The 25743-nt window shown below is 46.5% G+C and overlaps 1 protein-coding gene across 2 annotated transcripts in view; it reads left to right on the top strand.

The window, feature by feature from the left end:
- Window positions 1-548: 548 nt before the first annotated feature.
- JPH2 (junctophilin 2) overlaps window positions 549-25743 on the top strand; it is a 65611-nt gene continuing 40416 nt past the window's right edge. Inside the window, exons 1-2 of one of the 2 annotated variants that reach the window (XM_043495562.1) lie at window positions 549-1729; window positions 17261-18044. In XM_043495562.1, the coding sequence (XP_043351497.1) occupies window positions 1351-1729; window positions 17261-18044 (1163 nt within the window). In that variant the 5' untranslated portion in view covers window positions 549-1350. The remainder of the gene's footprint in view (window positions 1730-17260; window positions 18045-25743) is intronic. The other variant, XM_038370452.2, reaches the window with a different exon arrangement.

Here is a 25743-nt window from a genome sequence, read left to right as displayed (position 1 = left end):
GCTTCAGTGAGCAGGGAAGGAGTGGGAGCAGTTTGCAGATGCATGTTGGGGGGGCGGGACAGCGTTGCCTCAGAAACATTAGCTTTATATGAGCTTTTTGCCTTGGCTGTGTCTTTCTGCTCCACATAAGGCTGGAAGCAGGACAGCAGCAGCTGGGAACTCAGAACTGACTTTTAGGGGGACGTCTTGGCCCTTTGCCATTCACCCCTTTGCTTCCCCACCTCTGGTCCTAGCCATTGTTGTGGAATGACTGTGTTCTGAGAGTAAACCCCCAGTCATCTGTCCACTTCCTGCCCCCTACACCCTCTGGTTCCCCCCATTCCTTCCCCCCCCATCAGGAAACATGCCCCAGCCACTGAGCAAATCTCTGTGCAATGGAGAAAAAATGCCAAAAAGTAACTGAGCAGGAGAAGCTCTCCCCCCTACCACGCACACCTCCCCTAGCTGCTTCCCAGGGTCTATTTTTAAGCAGGCACTTACCTACTTTCCCAGCTTCTCCCCTCCCCTCTTCTTTTTCTGGATTCCTGCCCAAGCGGGGGGGGGGAGGGGGGTGTCTCTCTCCTCCTTTATAAAAGGCCCCTGGAGCAGGGGCTGGGCCTGTGGGGGTTTATTTTGGGAGCAGCTCCTGGGATCCGATGGCCTTGTTAGGGCAGCGCTGACCTTTCTACAGCCGGAGGAGGAGAGAGGGAAGGGGGAAGGGGCAGCAAAGGAGAGAGAGAGACACGCACATAATGGGACTCTGAGGAGGGAGGGACTCTGCAGGCAGCCGGAGCCGCAGCAGGAGCCGTGGGGCATAGCAGCCTGGGCGGGTATGATCAGGAAAGGGGGACCCCCCCAGAGAAGCCCGGGCCCCCCCTGCCCTTTCCTGGAGAGCCTCTTAAAGGGGCCAGACGCTTCCCCAATGCACCGTCAGGGCAATGCAAAGCCTGCAGAGATACGAGTCAGATCTTGCAACTGAGTTTTATCCCTCCCCTCCCAATCTGCCCCAGTCCCACAGCATGGCCCTTGCTTGATTGTCCGGTCCCCTAGGTGGCAGGTGGGTGCTGGGTTGCAGAGAGGTCCCTGTGGCGTTCAGTGTTTGCAGTGTCCTCACCCCGATCCTTCTCCAAGACAGGATCCCTTCCCAAATCCCTCCCTCCGTCTATCCTCTGGCTGGGCAGCACAAGGCAATCATCTCCTTGGGTCAGAACCTTGCTTTGAGCATTTTTAATTTGGAAATGTGGCAACATTTTAAACTCCCCAAACTTTTGCTTATGAAAAACAGTCCAGCTAAGTAGGAAGGAAAGAGAAAGAAAGAAAGGAACGAAGGAGCAAAGTGGAGATCCTGGCTTGCTGAGCTTGGATGGCACCATGAGTGGAGGAAGGTTTGATTTTGATGATGGAGGAGCATATTGTGGGGGCTGGGAAGGGGGGAAAGCCCATGGCCATGGCATCTGCACTGGTCCCAAGGGCCAAGGGGAGTACTCGGGTTCGTGGAACTATGGTTTTGAAGTGGTGGGCATATACACGTGGCCCAGTGGCAACACCTATGAAGGCTACTGGTCTCAAGGCAAGAGACACGGTTTGGGGACTGAGACTAAAGGACGGTGGCTTTACAAAGGCGAATGGACCCATGGCTTTAAGGGACGGTATGGGACAAGGCAGAGCATGAGCAGTGGAGCAAAGTATGAAGGCACCTGGAATAACGGGCTGCAGGATGGTTATGGCACCGAGACTTACGCAGATGGAGGTAAGGGTGACACCGGAGGGGCCAGTTGGGGTCAGGTCAGTGAGCAACATGATATTTGACCTGTAAATCCAGAGGCTGTAAATCATCCCAGGAGTGAGGGAGTTCAATTCAGATCACCAACAGCAAAAGCTGGGGTGGAGAAATCAAAGCACTTTACTAGAACATTCTACCTCTACTATATATTTTTATATATATCTGTGTGTGAGCGAGCTTTGTGTGTGACAGCTTTTTATCTACTTGCAGTTAGGTCCTAATTTCTGTAGTCTGGCTGCCCCTTGGAAAAGTGCAACATTCAGGAATCTACATACATTTCCTTTTCCGTACACCAGAAAAGTGAGAGAGACCTCAAATAATTGTAAATAACTATGCTTTCTATGTGAAAAACTTCCTCAAAGGTCTTGATTATAGATGTTTCCTCCAAACTTTATTTTCTATAGTGTGAGGCTAGTGAAAGATTGGATTATATTATGGGACCTCTGATTGAAGAATTATGGGCCCATGGCTACAGCAAACTATAAAGTGATAAGAATTAATTCTCTTTGAGCAAAGAGTTGTGGATGTTTTGCCTTATACATCATTGTGTCATCTACAGCATTTTAATGCTCTGTGTCTGTTTACTAAATACCAAATTGCATGAATGCACTTAACTTGTATATGACTAAAACTCAAACCAAATGTTTATCAAAGCTATCTGGAGAATTTAGAGGTTTCAGAGTAGCAGCCGTGTTAGTCTGTATTCGCAAAAAGAAAAGGAGTACTTGTGGCACCTTAGAGACTAACAAATTTATTTGAGCATAAGCTTTCGTGAGCTACAGCTCACTTCATCAGATGCATTTAGTGAAAATACAATGGGGAGATTTATATACACACACAGAGAACATGAAACAATGGGTTTCATCATACACACTGTAAGGAGAGTGATCACTTAAGATGAGCCATCACCAGCAGCAGTGGGGGAAAGGAGGAAAACCTTTCATGGTGACAAGCAAGGTAGGCCATTTCCAGCAGTTAACAAGAACATCTGAGGAACAGTGGGGGGTGGGATGGGGGGGGGAGAAATAACATGGGGAAATAGTTTTACTTTGTGTAATGACTCATCCATTCCCAGTCTCTATTCAAGCCTAAGTTAATTGTATCCAATTTGCAAATTAATTCCAATTCAGCAGTCTCTCGTTGGAGTCTGTTTTTGAAGTTTTTTTGTTGAAGGATAGCCACCCTCAGGTCTGTAATCGAGTGACCGGAGAGATTGAAGTGTTCTCCGACTGGTTTTTGAATGTTATAATTCTTGACGTCTGATTTGTGTCCATTTATTCTTTTACGTAGAGACTGTCCAGTTTGACCAATGTACATGGCAGAGGGGCATTGCTGACACATTATGGCATGTATCACATTGGCAGATGTGCAGGTGAACGAGCCTCTGATAGTGTGGCTGATGTGATTAGGCCCTATGATGGTGTCCCCTGAATAGAACTGCGAACACAGTTGGCAACGGGCTTTGTTGCAAGGATAGGTTCCTGGGTTAGTGGTTCTGTTGTGTGGTGTGTGGTTGTTGGTGAGTATTTGCTTCAGGTTGGGGGGCTGTCTGTAAGCGAGGACTGGCCTGTCTCCCAAGATCTGTGAGAGTGATGGGTCGTCCTTCAGGATAGGTTGTAGAGTCTGGATGATGCGTTGGAGAGGTTTTAGTTGGGGGCTGAAGGTGATGGCTAGTGGCGTTCTGTTATTTTTTTTATTGGGCCTGCCCTGTAGTAGGTGACTTCTGGGTACTCTTTTGGCTCTGTCAATCTGTTTCTTCACTTCAGCAGGTGGGTATTGTAGTTGTAAGAATGCATGATAGAGATATTGTAGGTGTTTGTCTCTGTCTGAGGGGTTGGAGCAAATGTGGTTATATCATAGAGCTTGGCTGTAGACAACGGATCGTGTGGTATGATCTGGATGAAAGATAGAGGCATGTAGGTAGGAATAGCGGATCTCACAGATCTTGGGAGACATGCCAGTCCTTGCTTACAGACAGCCCCCCAACCTGAAGCAAATACTCACCAACAACCACACAACAGAACCACTAACCCAGGAACCTATCCTTGCAACAAAGCCCGTTGCCAACTCTGTCCACATATCTATTCAGGGGACACCATCATAGGGCCTAATCACATCAGCCACACTATCAGAGGCTTGTTCACCTGCGCATCTACCAATGTGATATCATGTGCCAGCAATGCTATCATGTGCAAGCAATGCCCCTCTGCCATGTACATTGGTCAAACTGGACGGTCTCTACGTAAAAGAATAAATGGACACAAATCAGACGTCAAGAATTATAACATTCAAAAACCAGTCGGAGAACACTTCAATCTCTCCGGTCACTCGATTACAGACCTGAGGGTGGCTATCCTTCAACAAAAAAGCTTCAAAAACAGACTCCAACGAGAGACTGCTGAATTGGAATTAATTTGCAAACTGGATACAATTAACTTAGGCTTGAATAGAGACTGGGAATGGATGAGTCATTACACAAAGTAAAACTATTTCCCCATGTTATTTCTCCCCCCCCATCCCGCCCCCCACTGTTCCTCAGATGTTCTTGTTAACTGCTGGAAATGGCCTACCTTGCTTGTCACCATGAAAGGTTTTCCTCCTTTCCCCCCCTGCTGCTGGTGATGGCTCATCTTAAGTGATCACTCTCCTTACAGTGTGTATGATAAAACCCATTGTTTCATGTTCTCTGTGTGTGTATATAAATCTCCCCACTGTATTTTCCACCAAATGCATCTGATGAAGTGAGCTGTAGCTCATGAAAGCTTATGCTCAAATAAATTTGTTAGTCTCTAAGGTGCCACAAGTACTCCTTTTCTTTCTGGAGAATTTAGTCACCTATCTTCCACTAGTATAAATCCCCTAAACTACTTTGAAAATATCAGCCCATGTTCACGCACAAAGGCACACAGAATACAAGTATTCGTCAGACATTTTGCAAATGCTCTGAATGGTAAAGAAAAAATTTAATTAGATGTGGTGGGAAGCGTCTGAAACTGATAAACAATTGTAATGTAACATCACAGGAATCCTGTGCAAGTAATTTTGCAACTCTTCAATAGTGTAACGGTGCGTGCTGCCATGTTTTGTATGGCTAATCAAGAGGCTGATTTGCGGGGAAGGGAGTATTCGCGGATATATTCCTGAGGATTGCACTTTATTATTATTCAGGACCCACAACGCCAATTATTTATGAAGAAAAATAATTTGAGAAATGTATCTCTTCATAATAAAAAGCATATCACATTTACAGCATTTCTCAACTGCGGCCACAGCCTCCTGGGTGCTGACTGGGGGAGCGGCAAAGCAGCAAACCCTCCCCCAGTGTCGCCAGCATGTGCTGGTCCATGCCCCCTTCTGAAGTCACAACCACTGTAGGATCAGGTAACCAGTTTGAGTTCTCCATCTTCCCGGGGTGGTGCTGCTTGAGCTTCAGCCCTGGCATGGTGGGTGGTAGTCTCTGGCCATGTGGCATAAGGCTCTGGCCCCCAGCTGCAGGGCTTTGGGTTCCGGACCCTGAGATCCGGTCCCAGGCTCACCTCCCGCATGTCACTCTGGCCCCTCCTGCCTCTTCCAGTCTCCAGCCATGCAGCGGGACCCCAGGTTCCGGGCTCACTCCTACCCTCCATTGCCCCAACCCCTGCTGCCACCTCAAGCCCCCACGTCACCCCTGGTCTCCCTCCCCGCCTTCCCATTCTGGGCTTAATTTGTTGCCCAGCATGCTGGGCCTAAGTAAGTCTGCTGTGAAAATAGTATTTACAAATATTGCTTTTCACAACAGCAGACTTACTAGCTAGCAAGTCTAAAAAAAAAAATCAGCCAAAAAGCAAAACATGCAAAGCACCTTATTTGAGTTTCTATTCTGTTTCAGTCCAGTAAAGACGAGAGACAACTGTCCATTATTTTTATTATTGAGTCTGCAAAAAACCCTACATAAATAAATTACAATTATTTGGACACATATGTGTGCATATTTATTTGTTTTTCCTAAAGTTAATTAAGCATTTTAGGAAAATTTGTCAGAGTGGCCACCAGCAAAAGTTTTGTTGGTGAGAAAAAAAATGTGCTGTGAGAACCCCTTCAAATAATAGGAGAGTTCAAGCTAGAGTATTGGCTTTCCGGGACTTTGCTTTAATGTGCCCTTATTCAGCAAGGTACTTAAGCATATGCCTAACTTTAAGCAAGTGCTGAGGTTCTTACACTTATGGCACATGAAGTTGCAGTTAAAGCTGCAGATTAGAGATGAGCAATTTCATTTGTCCAGTTCTTTAAACTTCATTCTTCTTCTATCTTCAGGCTATGTGATTTGTTAAATAATCCAATGCAGTTTACTATACCGTGATAATGGAGTGTAGGGACTAAACTATGTGTTTGTAATGAATGGAACGATTGACATGAGGATCTTTAGGTCATTTGTAAGGTATGTATATGTTTAGTGTTATGACACACTCATACAGCTGTTATCCAGCTAATATCTTTCATTTATATAACACCTTTCATTCTTAAGGATGTCAAACTGCCTTAAACCATATGCAGCGATTGCTTCATCCACCAGTGAAACGCAGCTACCTTTGGGATGTGATGGTGCAGATATTCAATAACACACATTAGCACTACAGAAGAAGGACATCTAGGCAGGCAAAATATTGGCACAAAAACTGGAGTTTAACTGCCCCAGGGTGAACACTTCCCCACTCTTACCCCCAAAACAAAACAAAAAACCACCACTATAGTGGTTTCCTCTGCCATGAGTCAGAACTTGAATGTTATGTGTCATCTAAACTATGGCATCTCTGTTGACAATAGTGCTCAATTTTACTCCTGGGGGCGTTCTGAGCCAAAAAATTAATTCTGAGCATAATATTTTAAAATTCTGCATATTTTATTTGTCAAAATAACACAATGTAATAATGCCAGTTTCAATTATTTTGGTTATTTATTTCAAAATACCTGTCAGCAAGTATGTCTGTAACAGTACAGACAACAAAAAAGATTCAGGAAATGTTTTTTTGATAAATAGATCCCTTACTGGACATATTAATACATAATTTTGAGTAATAATTCATGTACACTACAATACAGAAATGGATTTTCCCTCAGAAGCAGTTCAAAGGTTTGGGGAGTCAGGGGTAATGGAGGAGCTGAGGGAGAGGCAAGTAATTGCTGGGAAGGATCCTGGGAGAGAACCTGGAGGGTTGTTGGGTGTGGGTAGAAGTGTGGAACACGGTTTTTTTGGGGAGGGGAGGGAGGCAAAGGGATTGTTAGGGAGTTGGTGGGGAGCCTCTCCCATGCAGACTCTGGCTGACCGCCTAGAATCTCCCATTCACTCAGGCACATCTGCTCCCATCCCTGTGTGGCCCTGCATCCTCACTCAGCCACCTCCTCCTCCCTGTCCCCATGTGGTCCTGTACCCCATGCCTATTCAGCCCCGGGGTCAATGCTATCACCCATTAGCTCTTGTGTCCCCACACCAGTCTTCCCCCAGTAGCACTTCTGAACCCCAGTCTATGTGACTCCCCAGGATCCCTGTGTGCCCCATTCTGTCCATTCCCCCCATATCTGTGCCTCCTCACCTGGGCCCCTGGGCAGGGTGCTTTGAGGCACACAGCCTCCAACCCCTCCCTCTCTGTAGCTGGCTGTTCCGGACCTAAGCCAATTGCCCTCTCTTCTGGTGTCACAGCAGCCCTTGGTAAATGAAAGGTGTAATTGCAGTGCTTCCCCAGCAGAATCCATTTTCTGCGGCGAAAAGGCCTGCGGGGGACATGAATTCTATGTGCACACAGTAGCACAGAATTTCCCCAGGAGTAGTGTCACTTACACTCATTGGGTCTGGTTCAACATTAAAGCAGAACCCAGACTCATTAGGGACCATGCCACCTAATGTATCGTAACACGTATAAGAACATGTATGTTTGGGTTTTTTTAAATGTGGTTAACTCAAAGCATCATGATATAGTTCTGTTGACAAAGTGTGCGACTGGAGCCCTTTAAGAGAATAGTGCATTATAGGTAAAAGGGAAGGTGATCTAGGATCAGGAATGCCCTGTGTGTGTGAATGAGGTAAGCACATTACAGCATTGCGTAAATGATTGCTTGAGCTTCAGTCTCTGACTTTATTTGCAAACCCCATCATTTTTTGTGCAAGAAAGACATGGAGGGTGTCTGGAGGGGCTCTGGGTGTTTCTTTGATCATACTAAACCACACAGAAAAAGCTGTAATGTAAACATCTGGTCTTCAACCCCTGTTTTGCAATACAATGATTGTATAATTTTTAAAAATGTCTTGTGTTCAAGCTGAGGCCTGAAAACAGTGTTAAATAGTGCAGGACTGTTTCTGGGGAGCTGGGAGAAAGCACTGGTGTAAATTCATCTCATGGGGAAATAATTAAATTAAGTTGTCATAAGACCGGTGGGAGAGGTGAAAAGAAACAATGAGGCGAGTTTCAGATGAGCTGTGAAATAAGCTGAAGACTCAGTGAGGTGAAGAGTACAGAAAGGCTGTTGCAGCTGATAGGAGCTGCAGAGAAGAAGGTTCTTGCACCAACAATGGTGAAATTGTGCGCTTAGAGGAGTGATGGGAGGAGGCTGGAGAAGGAAAGAGAGAAGGTCCATGGGGTTGGCCAAGGTGAGTCTGTGCAGAGTTTTAAAAACAGAGAAGGCAATTTTCTGGAACCTGAAAAGGGAACCAAGGAGAGGAGCGATATAGCCATGCTTCTTTGTGTGTACCAGATGGTGAGCAGCAGCGGTGCTGTGCATATTCTGGAGTCTGAGCAACTGGGCCATGCGGAAGCCATCAAAGAGGGAATTAGTAGCAATAATCAAGCTGAGAGGGGACTGAAGCTTAGAGGAGAATTTCTGTAGAACTGGAGCTAAGGCAGTAACCATGATTTTTCTGCTAGTTCTGCCTATTGCCAAGTGCAGACAACAGATAGCAAATGTATACGGAATTCTTCACACTTCCTACTGATTCTGAGCTGCAGTCCTCAGAGGCAGCTAAGGGACTTGGAAGTTTGGGCAAAACTCAGCCCTAGTGTAACTTCATTGACCCCAAAAATAACAATAACAGGGCTTATAAAGTACAGTTCCTCCATAGATCTTAACGTGCTTTACAAAGAAAGCATCACCATTTAACTGAGGATAAGTAATTCACCCAGGGTCATGCAGCAAGTCAGTAGCAGAGGTGGGAACAGACTCCCAGTCTCCCAATTCAGGGTCCAGTTTCCTGTTCACTAGCCCATGTTATCTTTACAGTGGAGCTTTACCAAGGCTGAATTTGGCCCCAACATTGATGCTTTTTAGTTATGCACTGTCTTAAATCAAACCTCACTCAGGTGACTTTTGTTCTAACAGCAAGCACTAAGTTTTCATTAGTTTGTTTTACTTGTGTGTCTATTTAATCTGTCTGTCCATGACACTAAGTACTTCCAAAATGTCCATTATCATGGTATCTGTGCATGAAACTTTACGTCTGTAAGAATTAGGGATACTATTTTGGCTGTTGCCAGTAAGCTGGCAAGTAAGCTCTTTAAAACTACAGTGAGAATTTTTTTATCTTACACCATATGCCCAGTGTGGAAAAGGAAGAGGGTGGTGTCTCCTGAAGAATAGACCCTGGTTCATGAAGTGAGATACACTATGTGACACTCAAATTTCAGCACTAGCCTTTGAGCCCATCAATGACCTGTGGATCATCCTGTCTCTGTACTAAATTGACCACAGCTACTTATGGAAGGTGTGATATATTATCTGACCTAAGCAGAGGGCACACACAATCCATTTGTGAATCAGAGTGATTGAGACTGAGGTCTCCAGAGACAATGATTAATCTGCTCTGCAACTTGAGCCTTCCCATCTTGTGCGTATATAAATAGAAAGGGTCAGCTCTATTTAGGAGCAGATCTAGAAATCATAGCAAAAACACAGAAACCAGCCAGACTCCCATATGTGTCTAACAGGTATTACTAAGAGCCAGGTATGGTATCCTTTGGGTAAGAGAGAAGGGGGGCATTTCATAGGATTTCTTGTCATTAAAAAAAAGCAAAGCTTTCCACTGATGATGACATAAAGGGGTATTTTTGGCTTTTTGTTGTTTTTTCTTTCCAATCTACACATCTCCCCATCCACCCTGTTACTTCATCTATCAACCCTCTGCCCTGGCCCTGCTAACGAATGAGTGACTCTGCAAATTAACATTTTGGCCTTTCACCTCTGCCGATCTGTGTGTTCCAGCTTTGACTTAAGTTGCGGGGAAAAGCGAGGCAGTGGTCCATCCTAATCATAAATACAGGGTTTTCCCATCACAAAACACACTGCATGTTGGCTGAGATTTTGGGGCCCAGGGCTGCAGTAGCTGGGGCAGCTGTGGGTCAGGGTGGATCTGTGTGGGGCTCATGATTGGAGTAGCAGGAGTTACTGTATGTCAGGGCTAAGATGCATTGGCAAAGCTCTGCTGGTGGAGACTTCAGTAGCTGTCCACACCAGATCTCATTCTGGCCAGTACCCTTATTTAGGTTCACAAAATTATACAAGCTGTTAAGAAGAACTAAAGAAAATATGATTCTGTTTACCCACTCCCACTTGCCTCTGTACATTCCTTTCCCTGCTTTGCATCATTGGGCTTGTCCTGATGGGCCTTGGCAGGAGAGGGCTGTTGCTTTCTCTCCAGCTCAGTGATGAGTGGGTGTTTTTAGCCAGGCTGGACAGAACACAGCTGTGTGTCTCCTTTAATTGCCCCTTTCCTGAGGCCACCCTTGGGCCTGTGAACAGTTGTATTTCTCAAGGGAGTAGTGGAGAGAGGAATGCCCGTTCTGTGCTGTGGGGAATGAGACAATCCACATTTACACGAGTGGGTGTGAATTATCCTAGCTCTGTGGATCTGAGGAAAGAGGCCAGGCTGACTGCATCAGGGCTGTGCCTTTATTCAGATGTGATTTCCAGCTCAGGTCTTTGTTCCTTTCCCCTCTGCCCCTGAAGAATCTACTGTTCCAACTCTGGACAATTTTTCATACCAAGAACATTGTGCCATTAAGCAGAATTTTTCAAAACTGCTTTGAAGACTTTTAGGGTTTTTTGAGCTGTTGCCAGCTCTAAATCCCTGGTTACCAGCACCAAGCTTCGGACTTTAATGAGATTACTCAAGGCTTTTGCCTCATCAGGGACAAGAGTCACATTTTCAGGGGTCTCCAAACTGCTGCAGTTTTCTTCTATTGCCTCTGATTTGGGGGGAAAGCAACTGGGAGATTTCAGAGTCTGGGACCTGTTGTTGTGACTATAAAAAAACGTGTATTTGATTATTTTTTTGAAAGGTGAAGGAAGAGGAGAGGAAGTTTTCCCATTAAAATGTCTAACCTGGTCGGCTCAGCCTGAGCCCAGGCAGGGGGGTCATATTGTGATTTCCTCGGAGGAAAGCTGTTGCTGTGGGGAGTGCAGACATATTGCTGTTTCTGAATGTGGATGTTCACTAAAGCTGGCCAGAATAGGGGGAAAATATCTAGGAAAAAATGTACACACATTGTCCGCACCCCCACCTCCAACCCACCCATATTTGGAGTTAATTTTTTAAACTTTTAAAAAGTCTGCAACCAGCTTTGATCTTCACAGAGTGGAAGATGGGCTGATTTGCACATGGTTCTAATCCCACATATATTAATGATGCAAAATAAATAGTTACACATTTCCATTTTACAGCTCCTTTTATCCAGGGAATTTAAAAGGCTTTACACATACTAATTAGCTAAGGACTTGGCTCTATAAAATTTGCTGCAATTTGTGCAAGGTGTGTTTTTAAACCAATTTAGTTAAACCAGGACAAAACCCTGTCTGCACACTCTGTACATGTCTACACTATGAAAATAAAAGATGGGTGCATTTTTAACATGAAGTAGCTTTATATGTGTTAAAATCCTAATGTTGACAAGGCAGTTGTAGTTCTGGCACATTAGCTTGTCAGCTTAAACCCTAAAGAGGAGCCCCACTAACATATGTTAAAACTATACTTATCTTGTCTACAATAAGATTTTTCCATGTTGGTTATCATGGATTAAAATTACAAACTTTCCCCCCCTAATTAAGAGATTGCCTCTTTTTTAGGGCTTGTCTTCACTATAGTTTTATACCTTGTTAATTGATTGCCAGGCTCCAGGTGTTTGTGGCTTACCATAGGTTGACCCTAACGTTAGCCTGGAACACACATTTGCCGAATACCCAGACTGGCCTTTACATAGGTGTTAGGTAGGTCCATGTTGGCTTCGTTTTCACAGACACAAAGGTGGTTATTTACAGCGAGCTAAGTAACAAGGTCACTAGGTGACTCAGTGCTGTATCCCTTTCACCCCTACTCATGGTTGACCACATCTCCTTTTCTGTGTGCCCTGGGCTACCTGCTGGGCATCCTCCTCCTATGACATTGCTTTTATGCCACTGTAATTCCATTAAAAAGAACAGGAGGACTTGTGGCACCTTAGAGACTAACAAATTTATTAGAGCTTTCGTGGGCTACAGCTCACTTCATCGGCTGCACCATTCCATTGACTACAATGAAATCACTAGAGTAAGTGCGAGGAGAATTGTGTCTCTTAGCAGGTTAGTGAGCTGTGAGTAAAGGTTGACACTAACATTGATTCCATCTGGTCAACACCCCCGTCCCTGGCTTTTTCCTTGCCCCTCCTTGCGCCCCTTGCACTGATTGGGGATCTTGCTAGGAAGAGGCTGTGGGCATCCCTGTCTCCTTGACTGTTTCCATATGCTGTTCTTTGCTGTGTGACAGGCAGACTGGTGCAGGAATAAGTTGTCTTTCTGCTGCTCACTGACTTCATTATTCAGTGCTACACAGCGGTGGCCACCTCAGGCTTTCTAACTACTCTCAGCAGCTGCCCAGTGAGGCCCTGGAGTTTGTTTTATGGCTTTTGCTGGGTAAGAGGGTGAAAGCTCTGAGAGAGGCTATAAATCATGGCTTGGGAAGTGACATGGAAAAACACAAAGCTGAGTCCGGGCACTTTACAGGGAATCACTGTTTGTCCAGAAATGAGCTGTGAGCACAGTCAAGGGCTTTCAGTGCCTCATCTTCTCTGCCTGCTCAGTCTGGGGTTTGTGCTCAGGCCCCGTCTACATGGGGCATTTAGCTGCATGAGCTTAACTGTTTGAAACAAATTTGTTTTTAACAAGAGTGGACTGGGAAGCGTGGTCAGTGTCAAAACCAGCTTAAACTGACTGTAGAGTCACTGGCCGGCCGATCTATATGTAAATCGAGCGGGCTGAACCATTCTAAACCAGCTCTAAAGTGATCCAGTGAACACACTTAAAGACCCAGAGTGGGATTTTCAAAAGTGCCTATAGGAGTTAGGCACACATTGACAGTCGGTAGGAGATGGGCACCTAATTGGGCGCTTAAAAATCTCGCCCCTCCAGTGTGGACAGGTGCTTACAGAATGTGGCTGGGAGGTGGCATTGCCTAGTGGTCAGAGCACAGTTGTAGACATCAGGGGATCTCGTCAGTGGCGCTCATGTTCTGCTCTGCCACAGACTCACTGTGTAACCCTGGGTCAGTCGCTTAAACTCTCGGGGCCACGGAGACTTGCTAGAATTCAGTTTTAAGCTCATTAATATTGAACCAATATTGAATGGAGTCTTCTATCCTTAAGGCATTGAAAGAGGCTGAAGGTCACTAATGTCCTACAGAAAGGTTTCTAATGTCATTCCATATTATGTGTCAGCTCTGCTTTCAGGCTGCAATCCCAGCACAAGCAGAGACAAAGCAGTTGAGTTCAAGGGCCATCTATACACAGAATGTGAACTTATTTATAGATGAATAATAAAACTTGATAAAGGATCATTGTCACCATTTTACAGAGGGTCAGAGAAGGGGTCAAGTTATGTGCCCAAGCCCCGCAGCTGGTGAGTGGCCAAGCAGGGAATGGAAACCAGGTCTCTTGACTCCCAATCCATGCTGTACCCACTATACCATGCTGTCTCTTTTCTAAAGCAGTTTCTCCAAACCATGCTAGAAAACAGCATGAAGAGAATTTTGCCGTGGTAGGTTGTTTCCATTCGGCAGGTGGCCACTTCACACCCCAACTCTTAGTTCTAACTGAGCCCTTTGTTTAGCTGCCTCAACAGAGAAACCGAATGCTAAGTGAAGATTGGGTTCCCCTTTTCCCACCATCTGTAGTTCTCCTAGCTCAGGGTTGAGGTGTTCAGGCTCTATGCTGAGGAGCACAATGTGAGAACGTAGATAGCTGGAGAGAGGCACATGGGGAGGAATTCGTGGCTGCTGCTGCACCTGGGCACTTCTTCTGTTCCTTGTTGGAGTGTATAAGTTAACACCCTGCTGACAGGTTCAAAGAGGATTTCAATGAAACCAGCATCTTGGGAGTAAAGATTATTTGGCAGAATCGGCCAGGGAGACTGTAAAATGTTCACTCCCATTATTGCCAAAGAAGGAATCAGAAACCATCTCCTGGGCAGGACCATCTTGGGTTTGACTAATAGATTGTGGAATTTAATTTCTTGGAACTAGGCTGATCCTTCCCTTTGGGTGAGAGCTGGAGAGGGGAGGGAGGGAAAGTTAATGGAATTGACACACATGCTGTCACCAGCCTCACCTGATGCTAGATAGTTAAGCACTGGTTCCACCGTCTGCAGAGGATCATGCAGTAACTGATGTTGTGGCAGGGAGGATGCTTTCTGTGTCCTTCTCTGCATAGGGTTTGCTTCTCTAAGGGTGATCGTACTCTGCTACCTGCCAGTAAATCACTGACACTGAATCTTGTCCCAATTTAATAGAAAGCGGCCCATTTAGAACAGATGCCCATAAAAATGTCCCCTGCACAGCTGGCCATTTGCCCGTGAGAAACTGAGCCCTTAGGAGGGGCGAATGGCCATGCTTTGCAATGGTATTTAACATCTGCACTGCACTAGCACCTTTCATCTGCTGACCGAGGGCAGCATGGTGCAGGGGACCGTGTTCTGCGCTGTGGTTTGCAGATTTCAGAAAGGGATGGCCCATTCCGGACTCTCAATGATGGCTGGAGGCAGAGCTGAATGCTGCTTTTGTTTTTGGTGGTTTGCCAGTTACTGAGGCAACCGTATCAACAGAGTAAGGGAAATCCAGGGAGAAAGGGATTCTGGCATGAGTAGAATTAGCATTCTGGGGTATTGACTGGGCAGGAAATGGGCTCCCCCTTGGGAAACCTCCAAAGCAGCCACAGCAGTGAAACTGCTTCTTTCCGATTGCTCTGTATTGAGGCTCCACAATGATATTCCTGCCTCAACACAAAAAGCAAAGGTTTTCCCTGTAGCCCATGCTACCCTTCTCTAGTGCCCTTCCGAGGGTGGATCTTGACATTAGGAAATTAAGCTTCACTCACATCCCGGGGAACTGTGGCACAGGAGCTGAAGAGATTTCCCCAAAGTCTAGAGAAGAGAAGGTTGACTGGGGGACGTAACAGTCTTCAAATATAGAAAAGGTCATTTCAAATAGGATGGTGATCAGTGGTTCTTCATATCTGCTGAGGGCAGCCTGAGAAGTAAATTGGCTTAGTTCGCTGCAAGGATGATTTAGGTTGGACGTTAGAAAAATGTTCTAACTATAAGGATAGGTAAGCTCTGGAACAGGATACCTAGGCTGTGGAATCCCCATCCCTGGAGATTTTGAAGAACAGGTTAGACAAACACCTGCCAAGGAGGTACTAGGTATACCCTGCCTCAGTGTGTGGGAATGAACTAGTGATCTCTTGAGATCACTTCCAGCCCTACATTTCTATGATTCGATGACAGTAGCTTACCCAAGGGGCAGTTTGACTCCACACTGAGGTAATGAGTGAGGGGCGGCTGCAGTCCACACTGTGTTCCCACCACCGCAGACCCACCTGCTGATGAATTGCTAAGTCAGTTCTGCTCTGAATGGGTGGCTCACGACAGCCTTTTGAACTCTGCACAGCAGAGGGCATCTTTTCAAATGGCTGGAGGAAAACTGGCTGGCAGGAGGGACATTTTAACTCCCCAGCGGAATCATTTTGGGTTGAATGTATCCAGCGCTTTGTAAATGAAGGGACCACAAGTAAGAGCCTCCATGGTTGTCTAGTAAGAGCACCTGGCAACTTGATTCAAATCCCACTGCAACTAATGGGAGTCTGATTTCAATAGGCTTTGGGTCAGGCCTCTAATCACCGGGCACTGCCAAGCAGAGAGCTGCTTTTGGGAAGCTGGCCTCCCAGGCCAGTAGAAGCTGGGAGTGCTAGGGAGGCAGTCTGCTCACTCCTGACTGGGAAGGCAGCCCTTGTAACTTTTGATGACCCCCGTTCTGTCCCCTTCCATATGGGGATGCTGAGGGGATCACCCTCAGCCAGAGGGAAGCTTAGTGTAATGCAAATCCTTCAAAGGGGTGAGGGGAAGGGAGAGGGTGTCCTGCAAACATCCCAACCTTGGGTCAGTGCTGGAGGGCCTCGAGGTGTGGCTGCCTCTCTTTTCTACCTATCCCTAAAGCTAGGAGCTTTATCCATCAGAACAATAGGTTATGGGCTTTGTTCTGGGAACAGTGAAGGGCAGCGTATTCAAGGGCTGCAGGAATTGATCTCCAAGACAGACGCTTTTAGACTTGTCTCCTAGAGTCTCCCCAGCGTTTTGAGAACAGTTTTGGTCTATCTAGGTGCTTCTTTGGGCCCAACCATATTAGTATCTGAGCACCTCACAATCTTTTAATGTATTTAGCCCCTCAACACCCCTGTGAAGTAGGAGGGTGTCGTTATCTCTATTATTCAGATGAGGAACTCAAGCTGAGTGACTTGCCCAGGGACTCAAAAGAAGAGCTGAAAACAGGCCACAAGATCATCCTTCTTCCCAATCTTCAGTTAACTTCCCATCTCTGCTAGGCAGCCCAATGTGTGGCTGGCCCCTGGGGAGATCACGTTCACTGTATACAACATTAGCCATTTTCATCGTATGCAGTATTAGTGGTGGACAATAATGTGAATCTCCAAGAGCGGAGCAAGGAAGTGGACTGGAAGGGGCTGTCATGATGCTAGAGAAGAACTGTTTACATCGCTGACTGTGCACATACAGAGAATAAATACCATGGCAATCAGCCATCAGGTGTAGTACACACAACCTAAAATTCCAGAAACGTTGGGGCCAGATTCTGTTCCCAGTCACGCTGGTGTAAATCCAGAATGTGTCCATTAGAGTGATTTTGGGTTTACAACTGGTGTAATTAGAGCAGAATTAGGTGAGCTAATGGAGAACACCCGCTGTGTGTCAGGGCAGGGAATATGGCTTGCATCTATTCTCCAAGCCGCCTGCCTCTATGGGCTGTGACATTTGCAAACTGGTAATCACTTGTGCAGCTCTGACCTTTCCCTCCCAGCAGAGGGCAGCAGCTGGTGCACAGGCACGAGGGCAGCCGTTATGTCATGCGGTGGTTTGATTTGCTGTGCTTGTTCTTTGTATTGAGGCATCGGTTTGAAAAATAAGTGCTGTGCTTAACGAGGTCCCTGTTCTTGCCTTTAGGAACGTACCAGGGCCAGTTCACCAATGGCATGCGCCACGGATACGGCGTCCGTCAGAGCGTCCCATACGGCATGGCGTCTGTGGTCCGCTCCCCTCTCCGAACCTCTCTGTCTTCCCTCCGTAGCGAGCACAGCAACGGCACCTTGCCACAGCAGGACTCGCCGGCAGGCAGCCCTGAAAGCATCCTCATGTCACCCACTATCACTCGGGGAGGCTTTGCCCTCAGTCTGTATGCGGATGCTGGAGCCAGCAAGCCGAAGAAAGGGGGCCTCTTCAGACGGGGCTCTCTGCTGGGGAAGCTAAAGAAATCGGAGTCCAAAACCTCCCTGGCCAGCCAGAAGAGCCGAGTCAGCTTCCTTAAGAGCGAGAGCGGCATCAGCTCTGCTGCCAGCGACGCGACCTCCACTGTCAGCTTGGGCGAAGGGGCGGAAGGGGAGGAGTTCCCGCCCTTCGAGTCTGACATTGATGCCACCACCACAGAGTCCTACATGGGTGAGTGGAAGAACGACAAGCGCTCGGGCTTCGGGGTGAGCGAGAGGTCGAGCGGCCTGAAGTACGAGGGCGAGTGGCTGGACAACGTGCGGCACGGTTATGGCTGCACCACCCTGCCGGATGGCAAGAAGGAAGAAGGCAAATACCGGAAGAACGTCCTGATCAAAGGCATGAAGAAGAGGGTGATACCACTGAAAAGCTCCAAGATCAGGCAGAAAGTGGACAGGAGCGTGGAAGGGGCTCAGAGGGCCGCAGCCATCGCCCGACAGAAGGCTGAGATTGCAGCCTCCAGGTAGGAGCTCCAGCTCTGACAAAGGCACACCAGGTTTCATTACTGATTGTGTTGTTTGTTTACAGTTTTATAGAAGAGTAGCTAGGAATACTGCTTTTCACAGAGCAGAGCTCCCTGCAGCTAAGTGATGTGTTGGAGCATGCAGCCAAGCTATCTTCGGCATCTCTTTGGCTCCCATTACTGTAGCATCTAGCACCTCACTATCTGGGTATCTTCACTACACCCCTGTGGGTTAGGGGACTGCTGTTATTCCCATTTCACAGGTGAAGAGTTGAGACACTTAAGTGACTTGCCCAAGGTCACACAGGAAAGTCTGTGGTAGAGGAGGGACTTGAACCCATATCTTCAGGATCTTGGACTAATGCTCTAACCACTGAACCATGCTTTTTCTCTGCTGCATAGAGTTGCTTGCACTGATCAGTTAAAACCTTTGCAGCTGATGGGACAGACGTGGGGCGTGAGGAAGAAAGATTGGCCATGGTCTGAGCATCTCGCAGCTCAATTACTTAGGTCCCGTGAGTCTTTCAGGTTTCTCTGTTCCCCCCCAAATCTAACAGAGGCCGGACCTAGGGGGTTGGGGAAGGCTACCAAGCCACTAACACTAACTTCAGCAGGACAGGAAAGGATGGGGTGGCTGGGCCAGCTCTTTAGCTGGTGTAAATTTGCATGGCTCTGTTGACATCCAGTGGGACAATGCCAGCTGAGAATCTGGTCCCCTGTGTGACACATCATCACCTTAATAGATGGCAATACTCTTAAGCATTTATAGAAATGTTTGGAGATAACATAGGGAGGCACCTTTAGTCCTCAGTGAAACTCATTGGAGCAGGTGGATTTTTTATTACTAGAGCAGAATGAAAAATAGTCTGTTTTGGCTACAATAAATCAGGACAGCCTTCTGCATAGGGACAGTTTGGCATCTGGGTGACACCTCCTTTATTAAGAGAAAAACCCAACAACAAAACCACCACTACAGAAACATTCCATCTCACAGTAGAGTCACTGCAGGATATGGGGTCTGTAATGACCAATAATGCTGCAGCTGCTGTTGGTCTTCTAATGAGGGCTTTCCATCTGTTGGACACATAGTCATATCTTGGTCACATTGGGCTACAAACAGAACATCTCAGCGTTTCCTGAGAAGTGTGTGCTGTGCCCTGGTTTCCACTCCTTCCCCTCACACAGTGCCACAAGGGTTCAGGGCATGTAGTGATTTGGGGGAACAAAGTTATTGTCATAACCTAATTTTAGCAAGCAAAACAATGTCAAGGGCTAAAACCAGGTTCTGCTTGGATTTCACCACTCAGGAAGCAGGTCCCTGAGTTGGGAACCATACTGAATAGTGGGAGATGGCAGATTGGTGCAATGAGTTCCACTGCTAGTCCATGTATCACTCCAGAGACCAGGGACCTGCTCCAGTGATCTATTTGCATTCACCCAGGTTTTTGAATGATTTACCAGGATTCATGTGCCATGAGGCAGAAGTCAGCTAAACTCTGCTACTGACAGCTTGGAAACTGTTCTCTCAGCTCAGACTGCTTTAAGATACTCTGGGAAGTAATAATATGAAATACTTTGGTTAGGTTCTGCTCTGTTCTCTGTTCTCTCTGCTTTGCCTATGCACTAAGAATATTTTGTCAAATGGCTGCAGGTTGTACATAAATGCTTCTGACTCTTTGCTTAAAGCAACACTGGCTAGTAGCTCAGGCCATAAACTTAGGTTTGTATTAAAAAAAAAAAGACAGGGCTTGCAAAACCTCAGAGAATAGAAATATTGGCACATATTTAAAATAACTGGAGTTTTTTAAATTGATCTTTCATCCTTTACTGTTAGAGACCAAACATAACAGGATGCCACCGAAGGCAGAGAAGAGATGCAAAATGAAATGGGCTATAAACAGAAGATGGAATTGACGCATCTAGTTTCACTTGACAAGCAGAGTGAAGTGCAAGGGAACCTGCAGCCGTGGTGAAAAAGTGCATTTAGATTTTTAAAAGTTTGTTCAGCTTTAATGATCAAAAGAGTTATTGGCAATGTAAAATAGGAGGTTTTTATTAAAATATACAGGGCCAGGTGCTTAGGTCTTTACTGAGGAATAGGTTCTGCCACCTTTATGCTAAGTAGTAGCTTACTTTGGTGGTGTCCCACTGATTTCAGCGTAAGTAATGGTGATGGAATCTAGCCATGAATAAGGACCAAAGGATTTGGCCTTATATATTTAAAAAACCCAAGCCGTTCCTTTTGTATGTTACCAGTTTGATTTCAGTGGCATGAGTAATGTACTATTCAGTGTGAGTGTGGGTGGCAGGATCTGGCACTAGATTTGCACTTACTCTTTACCCAGGCAAACGGCTATTGAAGTCAATGGGAGTTTGGCCTGGATGTGGCTCGTGGTTCTTTTTTGACTTGTCCCTTTTAACTTTGTTCAGCTTCTCAGGAGATGATTTTTTGAAGACTTTGCCTCATTCTCAGGCAGGTGCGGGGAATACCATCCGCCTGGTGAAATACAGCATGGTGCCTCCATTTAAAAACCATCAAAATCCCTTGGAAGCCAGGCAGATACTTTGCTCGATAATATTTCAGCTCAAAGTTTTGAACCAAGGCTCCTGAGCGAATGTTGAGTTTGGCTGCTTTTAGCGAGCTTGGTTAGCGCAGAGGCTGTCAGAAAAATATCGGCAAGTTTCAACAGAGTGTCTTGTGGAGACGACGATGATCAAAATAACAGATCCATGCTGCTGCCTGAGCTCGCGAGCGGCACTGGGCCATGTTCGTCTTGGCACAAAGCGCTCCCTGTTACATCATCTGGATGGGCCTGGTGCTCTCTTTGTTCGTGCGTGACTTTGTAGTGTACTGGAAAAGGCACATTCAAAGAGCGGCAAGGCCATAAATAATGCTGTTAGAGCAGCAAAGCTGCTCCCCAAGCACTGGTCAGTTTATATAAGGCTCTTTTTTAGTAGACACGATTTACACTTCAAATCCAAAGGAGACTCTGTAGTGTTTTCCATCAGGGGTTGGAATGCGTCCACTGCTCTCACAGGGGCCAGCGTCCTCGCTAGCACAGCTTGGAAACCATTTCCTATTAAGGGAACTTTTGAGTCAGAGGAAATAGGGCATTACAAACCTTTTCCTTAATGAGTCCTCCCCTCTCGTACATTGTGAGACAGTGGATAGAATGCCTCTGAGCATGCTTAACTGGTTCTCCAGCTGGGTACCTATCTAAAACCAAATGTATGTCGAGGTTCGTGTGCTGCCCTAGTCTGTGCCTGGCAGTGCCAGCCTCACTCCTGCAGTGCGTAGGTTTGCTCTTGTGACAGTTAGGTCAGGGAGCCTGACCCGATACTGAGAGCGCTGCTCTGGCTTCCAACTTCTGCTTGCAATGAGTTCTGTTTGCAAATTTGGGTTCGAGCGGCTGCAAGGGGAGGACTGGCCTTGCAGGTGATCCAGCCAGGATGTGGGGGTGCAGATGAGGATGGGGTAGTGACTCAGGAAAGGGGTGAGCAGAGCTTTGTCTTCTGTTCACTTCACAATAAAGTCACAGTTTCAGTGAATTTTTACCTTTGGGGCCATAATTGCTGTCTTTGCTTCATAAGGGGCTAGCATCCCTATTCACAGCGTCTTTTTTGTTAATGTGTCCCTTCCCCCTCCTTTAATCTCAGCTCTAAGGACTAGAGTAAATCTAATGCTCGGAGTGTTGACTGGAGAAACTCTTGAGCTCTAACCCTGACACTGACTTTCTCTGTGACATTGGACAAGCCACTTGCTCCCTGCCTCAGTCTCCCCACCTGTAAAATGAGTCTAATATCTTTCTGAGGGCATGAGAACTAGGTGACTAATATTTATAAAGTGCTAGATAATCATTCACTTTCTTCTAACCATAGAGTGTTTTCCCTCTCATCAGTTTTGCCACGGGGCTTCTGGGCACTCTCGCAGCTGGAGCTATCTCTCTAGCTAAGGTATTTATGGGTATGTCTACACTGCAGCTAGACACCCATGGCTGGCCCGTGCCAGCTGACTCAAGTTTGTGGGGCTTGAGCTAAGGGCTTGTTTAACTGATGTAGACGTTCAGAAATGTGGGCTCAGGTTGCAGCCTGAGCTCTGGGACCCTCCCACCTTGCAGGGTTCTAGAGCCTGAGTCCGAATGTCTACGCGACAATTACACAGCCCCTTAGTCCAAGCTCCAGTCACCTGGCACAGGCCCGCTATGGGTTTTTAATTGCAGTGTAAACATAGTTTATGTGGCCCCCATCACCACAGCAGCTGAGCATCTCATAATTCCTAATGTGTTTATCTTCACAGCACTCCTGTGAGGCAGGGCAGTGCTATGATCCCCATTTTACAGACGGGGAACTGAGGCCCAGAGAGACTAAGTGACTTGCCCAAAGTCACCCAGGAAGTCTGTGGGAGCAGGGACTTGAATGCAGGTCTGCCAAGTTCTAGGCTAGCTCCCTAGCAACTGGACTATCCTCCCTCACTTGGAGACCTCTCAGGGCCAGGGCTAGTGCGAGCTTCTTGCTACAGCCCTGTCTGAACTCCCTTTCCCTTTCTGTGTCCCACTAGTGACTCCACACCACTGCAGGGACCTTACGCAGTGTTTGGGTGACCTAGACAATGCCCTCCTGGAGCGCATCCCTAAACCATTCTAGAGACAGGAATTGTTTTCAGTATTAAGAGAATTTCCAATCTCTCATCTCCAATCAGAGCTACCCAGAGACTCTCGGTCCCTGGGGAAACCTCCCTATACAGCCAATAGTGACCTATAACACCCGGGCCAAAATCCTCCATCCTAATGCCTACTGTGACCATCTGCTGAAGTAGGAGACCTTGGCATGTCCTGGGAGAAGAACATTCTCATGACTCTATCAGGATAGCTGCAGTGACAACAAAGCTGCGTGTGATGAAAGGGGAGTTGGCCTCTTGCCTGTATAGGGAAGGAACCACAAGCAGTCACCTCATCTGGGTATATAGCAGGGCATTTGCCAATGAGGCAAACTGGGGGAAGCCTGGGTAAATGTGCTGATGTTATGAAGGGGGAACATATGGCTCTGCAAATTAAGGGTTGAAATTTGTGCACTAGGAAGGAAGCGACATTGGAATTTAGCAGAAATGGGAAGGTGGCTTCAGGGTGGTAAAATAGTTTCTTTAATGCACAAATTCTAGGGTAGTGAAGCTGGGGGATCAAAATACAGAATGAGCCTCTTGAATCACAATATGAAAGTGCATTGAAGTCAATGGAACTGCCTTGCTTACCCCAGGGCGGAATTTAACAGCATAAAACCCTGGTTCCAATTGATGAAAAGTGTCTTGGCTTTTTGGTCCCTATGGAAATGTCCTTAGCTGCCTGGTAAGGCTACATGACTCCTCCATTTAGAGGATAGTGCTCATCCTTATATGGGAATGTGAGGGTATTGTTAGGGTCTGGTTACCCAGGCCAAGCAGTCAGATTCTGCAGGAAATCTGAGCATCTGCATACTTGTACGTGATCATGATTTTTCACTGGCTTTTTATACCTTAGGGAGCCATTTAAGGATCGAGTTCTGGCCTCCTCTCGGCATTTCCACCATTCAAAAAGGGAAATATCACAAGAAGACCAGTGCTGCTCACTTTTTTTTTTTAGCCCCATAAAAGGTTCCTTGAGGTTTGGTAAAACCAGTGAGAAATAAACCCAAAATGCTAAAACCTGCCCAAACCCCAGCTCTTTGCGGCTTTGGTGGCTCAGGCAAGCTGCAGAGGTGTAAAGAAAGATAAACCCCCACCTATGCTACACAGTCCGTGCACAAATTTCCACATTCTGACCAAAACCCAAGCCTTTATTTGGAGCATGACAATCTACATGGAACAAGCATTGACAGATCAGGGGACATACATGTAATAGACCACTTTACCCCTGGGTCATACCTCTTCCACGTCTCTTGCTGTGAAATGTCTCTGGAGCAGCATCTGTGCAGTGTTTCAAAGGGAGCAGAAACTGGGAGCAGCCCCCTGCTGGCTGTGGATTTTCCCATGTCTCCAGCCAGAATATGGCACAGTTGAGTGTGTTTTCCTTCCAGAACTGTATTGTTTTGGCCCTGACAGGTCCCATTATAGTTCTTTCTGAATTAGAAATCCAGCAGCATTCCCTGTTATGTCACCTCACATTCAGAAATTTTGATTTTCCTTTTCATGATTTTAGTAAAAAATTGTAGAGGTTATGTTTGTGTAACCCTGAATGTTCTGGCTAAGTGTGGGCAGGCTTTTTGCAGGGTTCTCTCTCGCAGCTTTGTCAGGACACTGTCCTCCCACCTGGCTGCAACCCCGGCTGTTCCAGTCTGGGATCTGCCACACAGCTTTGCCAGTGTATCTCGTTCAAGACCTACAACAGCCAGTCTAATGAGCAGAGACTCTCAGTTAAGCCCAGTTAATGTGTTTGTGATGTTGCCGAGTGTCAAGTGCAAACTAGATGGACCGTCAAGCTGGCTTGCAACCCAGATGTTTGGTGCAATGTGGCACAGTATGAATTCACTAACTGCTGTGCACAAACCGGCCCCCGTCATTCATCAGTTACTCTACTCTGTGGGGCTCGTTAAGCGAAAATGTATGATGCAGTGCAGGTAATGTGGCTAAGGAAAGATGACAAATGAGGTCTTGAGATACCACATGGGAAGTTATTTGTCAATTACCAGTGTACAATGATTGGCTATAGGACAAGCATCATGTTAGGGGGAGTTACAAGAAAATACCTTGTAGAGGCAAATAACCAGGTTATATAACAACCAAGAAGGCACGGGCCTACATGGCAAGAAGCTGTACTGGGATGTTTCATTCAAGTGTCAGGGAATGTTGCCCATTCTAAAGAGTGGCCTTTGATTTTCCGTTCTTTGTTCTGTGGGTATGTTCCCCTGTGAACTGGCAGAACAAGATCCTCTGTATGGGGCATAGTACTAAGGCGAGAGAAATAACTATGGTACACATGCATCTCAGGCCGGTATTTCAGTTTGGGGTGACCGTAGTGAAAGGTGCTCTCCAGGCTGCTAGGTTGCGATTGGAAATCTCCCTTTAGGCCAGCCTGAGATTTGTTGAGTCTGTGTGGTGGAGGCCCCCAAATACACGAGACATCGAGCAGCTGCTGACATGGCTTGTGTGTCAGGCTGGCATTCTGCTTCCCTGAGAAGCTCCTATTGTTTCTGGTCAGCAGAAACAACTCAGAGCTAGTGAGAGCTGTGCAATTAGGAAGGCTGGTGACTGTGCGGTTACCTGACGGCATCTGTGCTAGAATGCAGGCTATGTGCTAACTTGTCAAGCAGAGGATAAGTGATTCCTTCGAAAACAGGCAACTGAGGGACAGCTTTCATCTCCTTAAAAATAAAAATCCAAGATGAGGCACAGAGCCTGGCTGCTTTTTGAGGGCCCGAGCCCGGATCTAGGTAAGACTTGAGTGATTCAGCTTGGTTGGTTTGCTGGAGGCCTGAGACCCCCCTCAAGTCATTAGCTACAAAGCAGTCCTTACAATTGCTAACGAGAGTGAATTTCCTTCTTTGCCTAAGAAGACTTTTAAAAGGGCCAGATCTACAATGAAAATTCAGCAAATCCTTCTCACTCTGGGTCACGCTTAGCTCTCCGTGACCTCGTCAAGTCTCTGCAATTTGGTATCTGTGCCAAATGAAATCCTAGCACTTCTTAGCCAACTGGAATGAAAGCAGTGTTTTTTAAAGGGACACTTCC

This window comes from Dermochelys coriacea, chromosome 13, assembly GCF_009764565.3.
Source record: "Dermochelys coriacea isolate rDerCor1 chromosome 13, rDerCor1.pri.v4, whole genome shotgun sequence".
NCBI lineage: Eukaryota > Metazoa > Chordata > Testudines > Dermochelyidae > Dermochelys > Dermochelys coriacea.
The sequence above is the reverse complement of the archived record's forward strand: the minus strand, read 5'-3'. Positions and strand labels throughout refer to the sequence as shown.